At 40.7% G+C, this 12,796-nt stretch overlaps 1 protein-coding gene across 6 annotated transcripts in view; it reads right to left on the bottom strand.

The window, feature by feature from the left end:
- FAM114A1 (family with sequence similarity 114 member A1) overlaps nucleotides 1-12,796 on the bottom strand; it is a 67,739-nt gene that overhangs the window by 19,772 nt on the left and 35,171 nt on the right. For all 6 annotated transcript variants that reach the window (XM_070791298.1, XM_070791299.1, XM_070791301.1 and 3 more), the window contains 2 exons: nucleotides 9,125-9,277; nucleotides 2,118-2,241 (listed from right to left, as the gene is read on the bottom strand). In XM_070791298.1, the coding sequence (XP_070647399.1) occupies nucleotides 2,118-2,241; nucleotides 9,125-9,277 (277 nt within the window). The remainder of the gene's footprint in view (nucleotides 1-2,117; nucleotides 2,242-9,124; nucleotides 9,278-12,796) is intronic.

Genomic DNA, 12,796 nt, shown 5'->3' with positions numbered 1-12,796 from the left:
TTCTATTTAACAGTTTGAATCAAGTGTCCTCTCCAAGAAATAGTACTTGTCGGGGGTGCAATGCTGCCTTAACTTACACAGGCAATAATATTTCTTTGATGTTAGGGATCCTCTTTTTATCTGTGCTGAATGACACCCCCCGTAGGATGGAGGCTGAAGAAAAACAGCCTGCATTTGTTGGTGATTGTTGCTCTGGAAAAGAGGCATCTACATTGGTTCATCTTGGGTCCATAATACAAACCATAGGACCTTTGACAGCCAGTGTCTTAGTTTCTTCATTATTAAACCAAAGACAAGGCTGTCATCCTTTGTGACTTTATAGCAACACGCAAATGCTCAGAAACGTTGTTCTCCAACTGTCTCTTTGATACTGCCCTTTTTCTATGCTGCAGTGTAATTGATTCTTGTATCTTGATGCAATGAGCATAAATCTCATTAAACTGAAGGCACAGAAGGTCAGTATGTGGGAATAAGGGGGGAGATATTTTTTAAATGACAGTTTGCAAATGCTTAGAATGATACTGCCCTGAACATCTAGGCTGAAGGATTTGTGCTCCTGTGTTTGAGCTTTGATTAAAGGTATGTATCGGGCTTCCCTCATAGCTCAGTTGGTAAAGAATCTGCCTGTAATGGAGGAGACCCCGGTACATGATTCCTGGGCCGGGAAGATCCCCTGGAGAAGGGATAGGTTATCCATTTCAGTATTCTTAGGCTTCCCTTGTGGCTCAGCTGGTAAAGAATCCGCCTGAAATGTGGGAGATCTGGGTTTGATCCCTGGGTTGGGTAGATCCCCTGGAGAAGGGAAAGGCCACCCACTCTAGTATTCTGACCTGGAGAATTCTATGGACTGTATAGTCCATGGGGTCACAAAGAGTCGGACAGACTGAGTGACTTTCTTTTTAAAGGTGTGTATCACAAAATGCTTCCAGAGACTGGATGATATGAATGTACATTATCATAAGTACAATTGTAAATAAAAGCTATAGCTTATTGCATCTTCGCTATTTTCCTGGCATTGTGTTAGCATGTCTGATAATTAGAACAGCTAACACTGAGCAGTTCCATGTGCCAGGCACTGTAATATACATTTTTACATATATTATCTAATTTGATCCTTACAATAGCCCTTGGGAATAGGTATCACTTTCTCCATTGTATAGGTAAAATACTGAGTTTCAGAAAGGTTATATACCTTGTTCAAGGCCGAGTAGCAAGTAAGTAGTAAAAATGTTGCATGTAAGACCCTTCAGAGGATCCTAGGAGAAGCCAGCCTTGTGTGTCCCTGGTTGCTTAAATTCTCAGCATAACCTACACAAAACGATGGCAGTTGCAGTGCATGGTGCTGACATCAATCACTCTCCAGTACATAGCAAATGCTTTACTAGATTCTGCTCCCAAATGGACAACCTAATCATTAAGCACATCCAACCTGGAAAACATCTTGGCCCCTCTCAAGGAAGCCTCGCCTCTCACAAGATCGCTTCTAGTCTCCTTGGGTCATGTCATCATCTGGCTGGAAGCGTATCGTGGGAGGGTGCATCTGGCTCACTGCAGTGACTGACAACCTGACCCTCCAGGCCCTGGGGTACTGTGTGCTTTTGTCAGAACTGCACTTTCAGGGGGAAGGGTAGGCCACTTACAAATACAGCCTAACTCCTACACACAGAAGTTAAAAGGACGAAGAAAAATATGAAAGGAAATCTCAAAGACTGCCCACCATCAACGCCAACCACATTCAACGACTTCCACGTGCAGACAAAAAATTCGACACTGCAGCATAAACTCGAGCCATTAGGGCCCCTGTTGAGTGCACTGTGCTCTTTCATCATTCGATCAGATGCATTTGCTGTGTGCCTGTGACATGCTGGACATCAGAGAAGTAAAGATGCCTGACTCAGGAGCTCCCACCCAGAGGAAGGGAGGGTTGCAGGTCAGTGTGAGCAGCTCCTGTGACAAGAGCAGGGGCACAGAGTTGGGAAGTGAGCAGGAGAGCTCTGTTAGAGGAGTGCCGAATTAGTGCCTCTGCCCTGTTTAAAGGGCTGTGCTTATTAACGGCAGCTTCATAAGGATGACACCAACAGTTTGTCTTGCTATTTTATCTGGTTATTTTTCTTTACCTTGCACTTCTTGATTCTCTTCATTCTCGAATACTTTGGCTGCAAAGATGTCTTTAATGGAAATTAGGTCATTTTTTAAGACCTCCAGCTTCTCTCCATCAAGTGATGCTAAAAATGACTGAACCTGAAAAAAAGAAATAGGTCAGCATAACTGTCATCTTTTCTTCTCATTAATGATGTTTACATACAGTTGTGCCCACTTCTCCCAGGTGATTTGTGGTGTGGGAGGTAACACTAGGTTGAATGTTAGATTTACTGCCTACTAATTGTGTAACTTTGGGTAAGTTACATAAACTCCTTGGGCCTCAGTTTTCTCATTTTTTAATTGAATGTATTTGATGGATAACATTGTCAAATGTCAAAGATAAATTTAAGATGTACAACATGTTAATTTGATAGATGTGTATATTGTAATATGATTGCCATTGTAGCTATATTTTGTGCCTCTATTGCATTACATAGTTATCTTTTGTTTTTCATCATTGAGACAATTAAAATTTTAGTCTCTTAGCAAGCTTGGTGATTATAGTACCAAACTGCTGTCTGCATTCCTAATACTGCACATTAGTTCTCTATGGCTAAGTTACTACTTATGCAAGTTTGTACCCGTAAACAATATCAGTCGTATCCTCCCGCCTATCCTGGGCTAACCACCATTTTACTGCTTTTTATGAGTTTGACCTTTTTAGATTCCACATACAAGTAATAACATACAACATTTGTCTTCCTCTTTCTGAGTTATATCACATAGCATAAGGAGCCCAAGGTCCATTCATGTTGTCATTGGGAGGGTGTTCTTCTTTCTCATGGCTGAATAATATCCCATTGTGTATATATATTATACCCTTTTTAATCCATTTATTTGTTTCTGGGCATTTAGGATGTTTCCATGTCTTGGCTGTAGTGAACAGAGCTGCAATGAACATGGGACTGTTGATATCTCTTGGAAGTATTGTTTCTGGCTTCCTCAAAAAATTAAAAATACATCTATAATATGATCCAACAATTCTACCTCTGGGTATACACCCAAAGGAAGTTTTCTGTTTTAAAGTGAGATCCACACTTCACTGTGATCCTTTGCAGGATAAGGAAATAATGAATGTGAAGAACATTGCACAAATGCACATAGCAGATGCTAAGTAAATGGTGGTGGTAGCTCCATCAAAGAGGCTAAAAACACACCTCAGTGTCAACCCTGGATTCTAATATCTTACTAATTCTTATTCTTACTAATCATGTGACTTTGGGTAATTTACTTAACCTTTCTATGACTCAGTCCTCTTATCTCTAAGTGAGAACTAATAGCATCAACCACATAAGATTGTTTTGAAGGTTAAATGATATACTTAAGAGTAGGTATTGTGGTGGTCAATAAATTATATATATAATGAAAATAAATATATATGTAAAACAGAAAATAAACTTATGGTTACCAAAGGGGAGAAGGAGAGAGGGAGGAACAAATTAGGAATGTGGCATTAATAGATACAAATGACCACACATAAAATAGATGCACAACAGAGATTTACTATATAGCACAGGGAGTTGTATTCAATATCCTGTTATAACCTATAATGGAATATAATCTGAAAGAATAACTGAATAACTTTGCTGTATTCCTGAAACTAACAGAAGATTGTAAAGCAACTATAATTCAATAAAAATGGGTATGTAAACAACTACATAAACAAATAGACATATGTATATCACAGACATACATACAAATACACTTGCTAGATGTTTTATTGTGTAGGAGTTACAAAAATGTAACAAGACATATTTTTCTTCTCAGAGACCTTGCAGTCTGAAGGAGGGAGGCCCACGTGAAGCGACAACAGCCACACCAAGTGTGAATGCAGTAATGGGGGAGGTGCCCCCTAGGAGGGGCTGCAGTGCCCTTTGGGGAAGTGAGAGGGTGGGCAGGGACACCGCACAGAGGATCTTGCTTGAACTGACACGCTCCCTGCTCACTGTTCTTCAGAACTCCTCTTTTGCAACCGTCTTTCAGAAACTCTTAGAAATCACCTGGATAGATGGTCAGGCAACCTCTGTGAATCCAGAGACTGATGTGAAATTCCAAAATGGTCACAGTGAATGGAGAACCATACAAAAAGTAAAGTCTGACTATAAAGTAGGAAGATTTTAAATTTCTCATTCTGTAGGTTAACACTTGCTCTGGAAGGAGAGCCAGCAGAGAAGGTGCCATAGTCTTTGGGTTGTAGATTTTAAAAATTTACTTTATTTTTGGTTGTGCTGCGTGAGTGCTATGCTGTGCTTAGTCACTCAGTTGTGCCCGACTCTTTGCGACCCCATGGACTGCAGTCCGCCAGGCACCTCTGTCCATGGGGATTCTCCAGGCAAGAATACTGGAGTGGGTTGCCATGCCCTCCTCCAGGGGATCTTCCCAACCCAGGGATCAAACCGGGGTCTCCTGCACTGCAGCACTGCATGCAGATTCTTTACAGTCTGAGCCACTAGGGAAGCTGGTGCTGTGTGAGGGCTTTCTCTAGTTGCAGCCAGCGGGGCTACTCTCTAGTTGAGGTACATGGGCTTCTCATTGTGTTGGCTTCTCTTGTTGCAGAGCACAGGCCCTGAAGTACGCGAGCTTCAGCAGCTGCTGCACATGGGCTCAGTAGTTGTGGCTCGAGGGTTCCAGAGCATGGGCTCATTAATTGTGGCACATGAGCTCAGCTGCCCCGCGGCATGTGGGATCTTCCCAACCGGGGATGGAACCAGTGTCTCTTGCATCCTTTTTTTTTTTTTTAATTTATTTTTAAAACAGCATATTTTCTAAATAGTATTTTTAAATTCTAAATTTAAATTCTAAATTCTTAATCTAAATTCTAAATAGTATTTTTCTCAGAGTAAAGAAAAATGGGTAACAAAGTACACTGCTGAGTGGAAATGCATATGCACATGCGGGACCTCTTAGTTTCTCCATGTATTCTGAGGGTAGCCATCCCCCGGGAGTGAATGCATTGGGGTTTTAGGCTTTGAGTATCTTCCAGGAAGGGTTCTTTTTAGTGAAGGACTCTTTGGTCAGCATCTTTCTATTACAGCATCTCTCTTGCTTCTTCCTAGTTCATTCCATTATGTCAAGATGATGTGCATTAAATCTTTACTTCAATCCAATAATAAATAATAAATAACTACGCACTCCTCAATAAATATTCATGGAATGCTGACTATATGCTTGGCCCCCATGCCTAAGTGCTGTCGGGGACACAAGGGTAGAAAGTCTGGTGTGGGGGTGTCATTTTGAGGATTCTTGTTGTGTTTTGGTTAACTATTGGGTATATAAAATACTATAAAAATATTAGTTTTCCCTTAAGAGTCATAGTACACCACACTGCATGCCTATTGCCATCCTAGTATCAGTCTTGTAGGTAGTAAAGATTCCTTATCATTCTGTACACCTGTCTAAGTTTTAGCCAATGGCATGTTAGCAGAGGAAATGTGTATCATTTCCAGGTTAAAGCTTTTAAAAACTGGGGACTCCCCTCTATATTCTCTCTCCTCATGCTGATGGGATGAAGAAGACAATGAGTTCCTAGAGAAGAAGGAAATCCAACACATTAGACTTGGACACAGGGGAAGCCACAGAGGCAAGAGTACGTGCCTGCCCAGAGCCCGCACTCTCTCGTCTAGATCACTCTCCAGGTGGCTGCAGGTTTCCTTCTGAAGTCTGTAAGGACCTCTTCCCCAGGCTGTGCTCCCTACGGAGGGACCATCTACCAGGCGATATACCCCTAAGCCCAAGGAATGGACAAAGGTGGCTGTCTGCAGGGGCTGTGTATGTGCTTGAACTGGGGCATCCTCACACGTGCTCATGAGGTTCCCTGAAGTGAGAGACAGCTCAGGACAGTGGAGACAAAAGGAAGCGAGCAGATGGGAGGGTGACGTGGAAACTTAAGGAGTCTAAAGATTCTAAATGGGAACCTGGCCTTCTGGGTCATTATGAAAGTACATTTGTCAAAGAAGGATGACAATTTCTTTTTTTTTTTCTGGCCATGCCATGTGGCACGTGGGATCTTAGTTCCCCAATCAGGGATTGAACCATGCCTCCTGCAGTAGAAGCACGGAGTCTTAACCACTGAATCTCCAGGGAAGTCCCAGAAAATATTTTCTTTAACAATTTGTTTCCAAAAGCTCTTTAACTTTTAAATATGTGGTATGTGCTGGGTTACCTGATGAAGTGTAAGATGTCTAATTGAATTCCAGGTAAACAACGAATGTTTTCTTGGTTTGAGTGTCTATCTTAAATATTACACAGGACATGTTTGTACTAAAAAAGTATTCATTGTTTATCTAAAGTTAAAATTTAATTAGTCATCTTGATTTTTATTTGCTAAATCCGACAACCGCAGGAGGGTCTCCATTTGTATTCTTGCCAGAAGTCTGCGAACATTAGGATAGAACTAGAGGAGCCAGAGATGGACAGAGCCTGGCTTCTGGATCCTTAAATGCTGGAAAGCTGCCTGCTGACCAGACACTCATGCCTTGGAGAAACCCTATAGCTTTAAAAAAATTTTTTAATTGGAAGATAATTGCTTTGCAATATAGGTTTAAGAGGGTAGGGATCTCTATATAGTTTTTGACCCACATTTTTTAGAAAGATTAATTATAACATCCAGTAAGTACTATTACGGGCTTCCCTGGTGGCTCAGCCATAAAGAATCCACCTGCAGTGGAGGAGATTCAGGTTTGACCCCTGGGTCGGGAAGATCCCCTGGAGAAGGAAATGGCAACCCACTCCAGTATTCTTGTCTGGGAAATCCCATGGACAGAGGAGCCTGGTGGGCAAGACTTAGCAACTAAACAATAACAACAACAGGTATTATTACTAAACCAAGAAAAGCTCTGCATTTCTCACAATGAAAAACTATGAAAATCTCCAGGCTGGGGAAAGAGAGATAAGTATGTGGGAGCAGTCTGCAAACAGAGGGCAATGCCCTCCTCCAGGGACTAATCCTCCTTCCTAGCAACATTAGTCCTTTGGGGCTGTTTGGACCCCAGGGCTCTTTTATAGCCTGACCTACAGTGGGAGCAGCTTATGTCTTTCTTCTACCATGATAGCTTTGAGGCAATGTGCTTCCCTGTAATGTTTTCAATAATAACAACAAATAAATATGTAAGAATGGATAAAAAATAAAATGTCATTGATATTATATATGTATATTCATATATATGCATAAAATGGCAGCTAACATTCATTGACTGCTTATTATGTACTAGGCAAGTTGCAGCTAGCTTCACATGGATTATCTCATTTAATTTTTTTAATACTTTTATGAAGTAGATTATTATCATTCCCATTTCATAGATAAGGAGATTGAGGTAAGATAGGTCCAAAATCATACTACAGCTACAAGTGGCATTTGATCACATCATGTCTGACCCCAAACCCTGCTTTTGTAGGGAAAAGTTGGTGTTTCAGTGGAAAATGGCATTTTCTAGATCAGTTTAGCATATTATCAGATTCTGATTCCATGGGAGCAGTTTTATAACTCTGTAAATTGTAGATACCTGATAGCAGTGCAAAATAATTTGTCTATAGACATGGGAACAAATTTTGTCCAGTGGAGGGACAAGCTCCCCTCCTATGGAAAACCAGATTTGTATCCATTTGCATATTCATTTCAAAATTGCTTTATTTTATATGAATTTGTACTTATTTGGCTCTTCCTTTGAACCAGTTATAACATCTGACTGGTTCTTTCATTTAATTAATGAGCTAAATAAATTCTTTAATTGGTGTTCATTTGGTAGGTATCTTCATGAGTCATGATTTTGCTTTAAAAAAAAATTATCGGTTAACAGTTTAACCACAAGACTGTCAGTGATGGCTGATGGATAACTAAAAAGGAAATAAACACATTGTAACTTGTAACTGTAAAATCTTGGGTGTGTATGGAGGGTGGGGTGGTGTCCATCCTGTTTGGTTCTTGGTTGCCTGTTACATGGCAGAGGTCATCTTTCCCTGATAAAGTGAGTCTCATAAATGTCTCAACCCCCCAAATTCCACATGTGAGAAGACGAGGCCTAGAGAGAGTCAAATATCACTTTTTCCTTCTTCCTTTCCTTGGAAGGAACTTGAACTTCCTTTGAAGTTCAGTTTCCTGGCTGAGGCCCTGCCTCTCCCCAGGGAATGTTACTGGGCTTCTCACAGGAGGTCCAGAGGATACTGCCCTGTGGCCTCCGTTGGAAAAACACCCCAGAGCACAGTCAACCTGAGGTGCACACAAAAGAGTAACATACACAATCAAATGAGTCAATAGTTTTGAAGTGCTCAGATTAGTCATTATATAAATGCCATGTACGTATTAAGTAAAAACACATTTGGACATGGACATGCATACCACATAAATCCTTTTTTAAAAATAAAAAAGAAATCACAAGCTCTGCTGACTTCCACTCTTCATGTTTTGTTTCTCTGGGATCACAGTGCGAGGGTGTGAATGTGCAGGGCTGTGAGGTAATTTCCCAGAGTTCTGTTCAGGAGCATCCCTAAACAGAGCTTTAATGCCCAGTAAGACAGTCCTGCCCTTCACGGCCCAGGCATTCTAACAAATGAGTGAATAAATAACCATACCACCCGTGAAACTAAGTGTATTAAACCCTGCAGTCTGGTAGAAACATCAGCTGCTTTGTTTCCACCGGGTAGAAATGAGGACATGGCCAGTACCTCTGATGTGGGTACCACGGCACCAAAGAGAGGCACAGGCCAGGGGCCGACAGTCAGGTTTCTGCACGCCTTTTGCGCAGAGAGGTGGGGTAGTGATGATTTGTATCAGGATGGTCCTCTTGGGACTGCTGACAGGGAACAGCTTGGCAAGGAACAGAGAGGAAATAATACGGAGCCTGAGCAGCTCATCGGGCCATAAGTGATTGTGACCTCAGCACAGAAACGAGGCTCTAAAAATGAGGTATTTTAATAACAGATTTTCTTTCACGTTTAAGAAAACACAGTCATGAACATGCTACTTCCAACGAGAGGACAGACATACCTTGCTTTCGCTTTCATTGGACAGAATTTCCAAGGCTTCCAGGTGTGACAAACCTTGATACTCATCGAACAGCATCCCATAGTGTGCGGTCCTCTCGGCTGTGAGCTGCTGCGCCAGCCTCTGCTTCTCCTTCTCTTTGGCCTCCCGTAACATCTGCACAAACACACATTTGTACACTAGATGTATGCTTAAAAGCCCCATTTACTGCAAGATGTAGGGGGAGATGAACACTGACTTGGTACTAGTGAAGAGTAGGTTTTAGTCACTTTGGAATTTCTGCAAAAACGACTTTTTAAAAAAAAAGGTAGGGGAGTTTTTATTTCTCTATTTTTTGACCACATCACACAGCTTGCAGAATCTTAGTTCCCTGACCAGGGACCAAACTCATTCTCCCTTCAATGGAAGCATGGAGCTCTAACCACTGTACTATCACATTCCCCTATAATGACTTTTTGGATTAATTTTTGAATTCTTCATGTTCATATGTACACAACAAAACAAAGCAAAATTTCTACTCCCAGGAATAAGATTGAAAAGAAGGAAAGCAAAACAGTGGTTTCCACTGAAGTGTTTTCTGTGTGTGTGATTAATTTTATTTTTTTTAATGTCCAGATTTTCTATATGAGCAAATTTAATGTACACTGGAAAGCTCAATCTACTGTGACAGGATTCATTGCAACTTGTACACCTAGGCAGACTTCAAAGGAAAAATAAGTTGATCTGATTTAATTTGAATTATTTAAAAATTTTGTGTGTGTGGTTATTAAACATCTTCAATTAAAAAAATAATAAAACATAAGCTCATAGTATATTCCTCACCAGATACCTAATATAAATGTAAATATTAATATAAATAAATGTTAGCTTATCAATTCTTAGATTGGTTTTGAGAAAAATGACTGTGAACTGACTTCCTCTTCAGGTTGATCATTTTTCTCCAGTTATGTTTCTATTGATTAAATAATAAGACAGTAAACACAAGTTGACCAGTTACTCATAATTTCCTGCACTTCCTTTCCTTGACTCTAAGCACCGTTTATTTGATTCCTCATCAAGGTTACTGTGACATTGTTTATAGGGTTCTTTAATACCTGTGAAGAGCACCATAAATGCACTGGCCACTACAAGGCCACAAGAGGAAGATCATAAAAAACAGATTTTGGTTTTTATTAGGTGTCAATAAACCAATCAGCCTCATTCTCCTTTTCAGTTCCTGAGGTTGTTAGCCCAAAATCCAATAGGCTACAGAAAGAATTCACCCTCCTGTCTGTTTTCAAGACTGAATAAGTACAAGGTTTGAATTTTAAAACTTTCAAAACCACCTCTGGGAATTTTTAACACTTACACAAAAGCCAACTACCCTCACTGATCTCACTGGCTTGGTTGTGGTGAAGTAAAGTAACAAAGTGACACTGAAACTGCTTCCTGGTTGCCCTCTTTCCAGGCTTCCCAGGCGGTGCTAGTGGCCAAGCATCCACCTGCCAGTGCAGGAGACGCAGGAGACGTGGGTTCAGTCCCCAGGTCAGGAAGATCCCCTGGAGAAGAAGATGGCAACCCACTCCAGTATTCTTGCCTGGGAAATCCCACGGACAGAGAGAGGAGTCTGGTGGGCTACAGTCCATGGGGTCACAAAGCGTTGGACGTGACTGAGCTGGTATTATTCTTTACCTTCTTTCTGGTCTACTTTTTCTTTCTTTTTTTAACAGCACTCATCATCTTCTAAAATATGAGATGATGTGTATTGTTTCTTTGTCCCTCCTCATTAGAACAAAATCTCCAATTTTAACCAGTGATGGTCTCAAATGCTTAGAACAGTGTATAGCACATGGTGGACATTCAAAATGCATTTGTGGAATGATTGAATGAATGAATAATTACTCTTTGGAAGGGGGCTGAAGGGGGTAATGTTGTGGCCATCCAGTGTAAACTGGCCATGTGAATCATAGGTGCAATGCTGAGATGTATCCTAGAGTGTTCCCTGGTGGCTCAGCTGGTAAAGAATCTGCCTGCAATGTGGGAGACCTAGGTTTGATCCCTGGGCTGGGAAGATCCCCTAGAGAAGAGAATGGCTACCTACTCCAGTATTCTGGCCTGGAGAATTCCATGGACTATATAGTCCATGGGTTGCAAAGGGTTGGACATGACTGAGTGACTTTCCCTTTCACTTTTAGATGTGTAATTACAAACAAATGCAGATGGCAAGTGTGTATTCTTGGGTGACACATTTCTATGAGCAGTGCTACTTACTTTTTTAATAAATAAGTGCACTGGGGTTGCAAAGAGTCAGACACGACTGAGCGACTGAACTACACTGAAAGCAGAGGTGACAAAAAATTGTGATAGTGCCACAAAAACTATGGTAAATCTGGGAACTTGACCAGGTCCAGTTCTTCACTTTGCGGGAGTGTAAACTTAGGCCAAAAATTCACAAGACTTAGTTTCTGAACTTGGTCACATTTCCCTCCCACACTGTCTCCTTCCTGACTATAATCAAATTTATATATATGTATAAATTTATGTATACATATATAACATGTTTATATGTAAGTACAGATGTGTATATATAATATAATTATATACATTATATATATATATATACACATTTTATTTCTATATATATATATTGAATATATAAGGGTATCAATTTATACATATAGGGAAAGTGAAAGTCACTCAATCATGTCTGACTCTTTGCAACCCCATGGACTGTAGTCTACTAGGCTCCTCTGTTCATGGAATTTTCCAGGCAGGAATACCGGAGTACATAGCCATTTCCTTCTCCAGGGGATCTTCTTGACCCTGGGCTGCCCAGGAATGCTCACACTGTAGGAATGAAAGATAAACCCTTTCATTCTAAGCCACATTGATACCTGGGTTATTATTACTATTATTGGTTTTGTTTTATTTTGCATTTTTATAGCATCTGATGTTAATGGACTGATTAATACAAAATCTATTTTCTTCTTTAAAGATCAAGAGGTTAATGGTCTAGCTGACTCTGCCAAGTCTCTACCAGGACTATAATATCACAGTGGTTACATGTGGGTTATTATGGAAGTGTGTGTTAGTTGCTCAGTCATGTCTGACTCTTTGTGACCCCATGGTCTGTAGCCCACCAGGCTCCTCTGTTCATGGGATTCTCTAGGCAAAAAAATTGGAGTGGGTAGCCATTCCTTTCTCCAGGAGATCATCCTGATCCAGGGATTGAACCTGGGTCTCCTGCACTGCAGGCAGATTTCCTATCACCTGAGCCACCAGAGAAGCCCCTAGAGTGGAAGAGCCAAGAAGAAATCACCTAGAAATCAAATTTTTTAGGAGCTGCCACAGCTGATATGACCTGTTTTCAGTGATATCTCCTTTGTGGCTTTCTAGCACTGAGTCATGGGAAGGCATGTCTGTCCTGCCAGTGAAATTTATAAAATCCTGCATCTGCTGCTTCTGATTTTGGTAAGACATAGAGAGACCTGGTATGTCAGACTCTTAAGGGGGAAGAGGTATAGTATGAAGAAGCAAGTTCAATATTAGAGTTTTGTATTTGGAAAATAAGATAAATATTACTTTTAATTTAATTGACTACTGTAAGTAAAGCAAAACATAAATTAAATTCTTCATATCATACTTCTCAAGGAGGAAAACTTTACAGCTGGAAGTGTGACAGGAGAAGTCCAACCT

This window comes from Bos indicus, chromosome 6 (genome assembly GCF_029378745.1).
Source record: "Bos indicus isolate NIAB-ARS_2022 breed Sahiwal x Tharparkar chromosome 6, NIAB-ARS_B.indTharparkar_mat_pri_1.0, whole genome shotgun sequence".
NCBI lineage: Eukaryota > Metazoa > Chordata > Mammalia > Artiodactyla > Bovidae > Bos > Bos indicus.
This window is presented reverse-complemented; position numbering and strand designations above follow the sequence as displayed.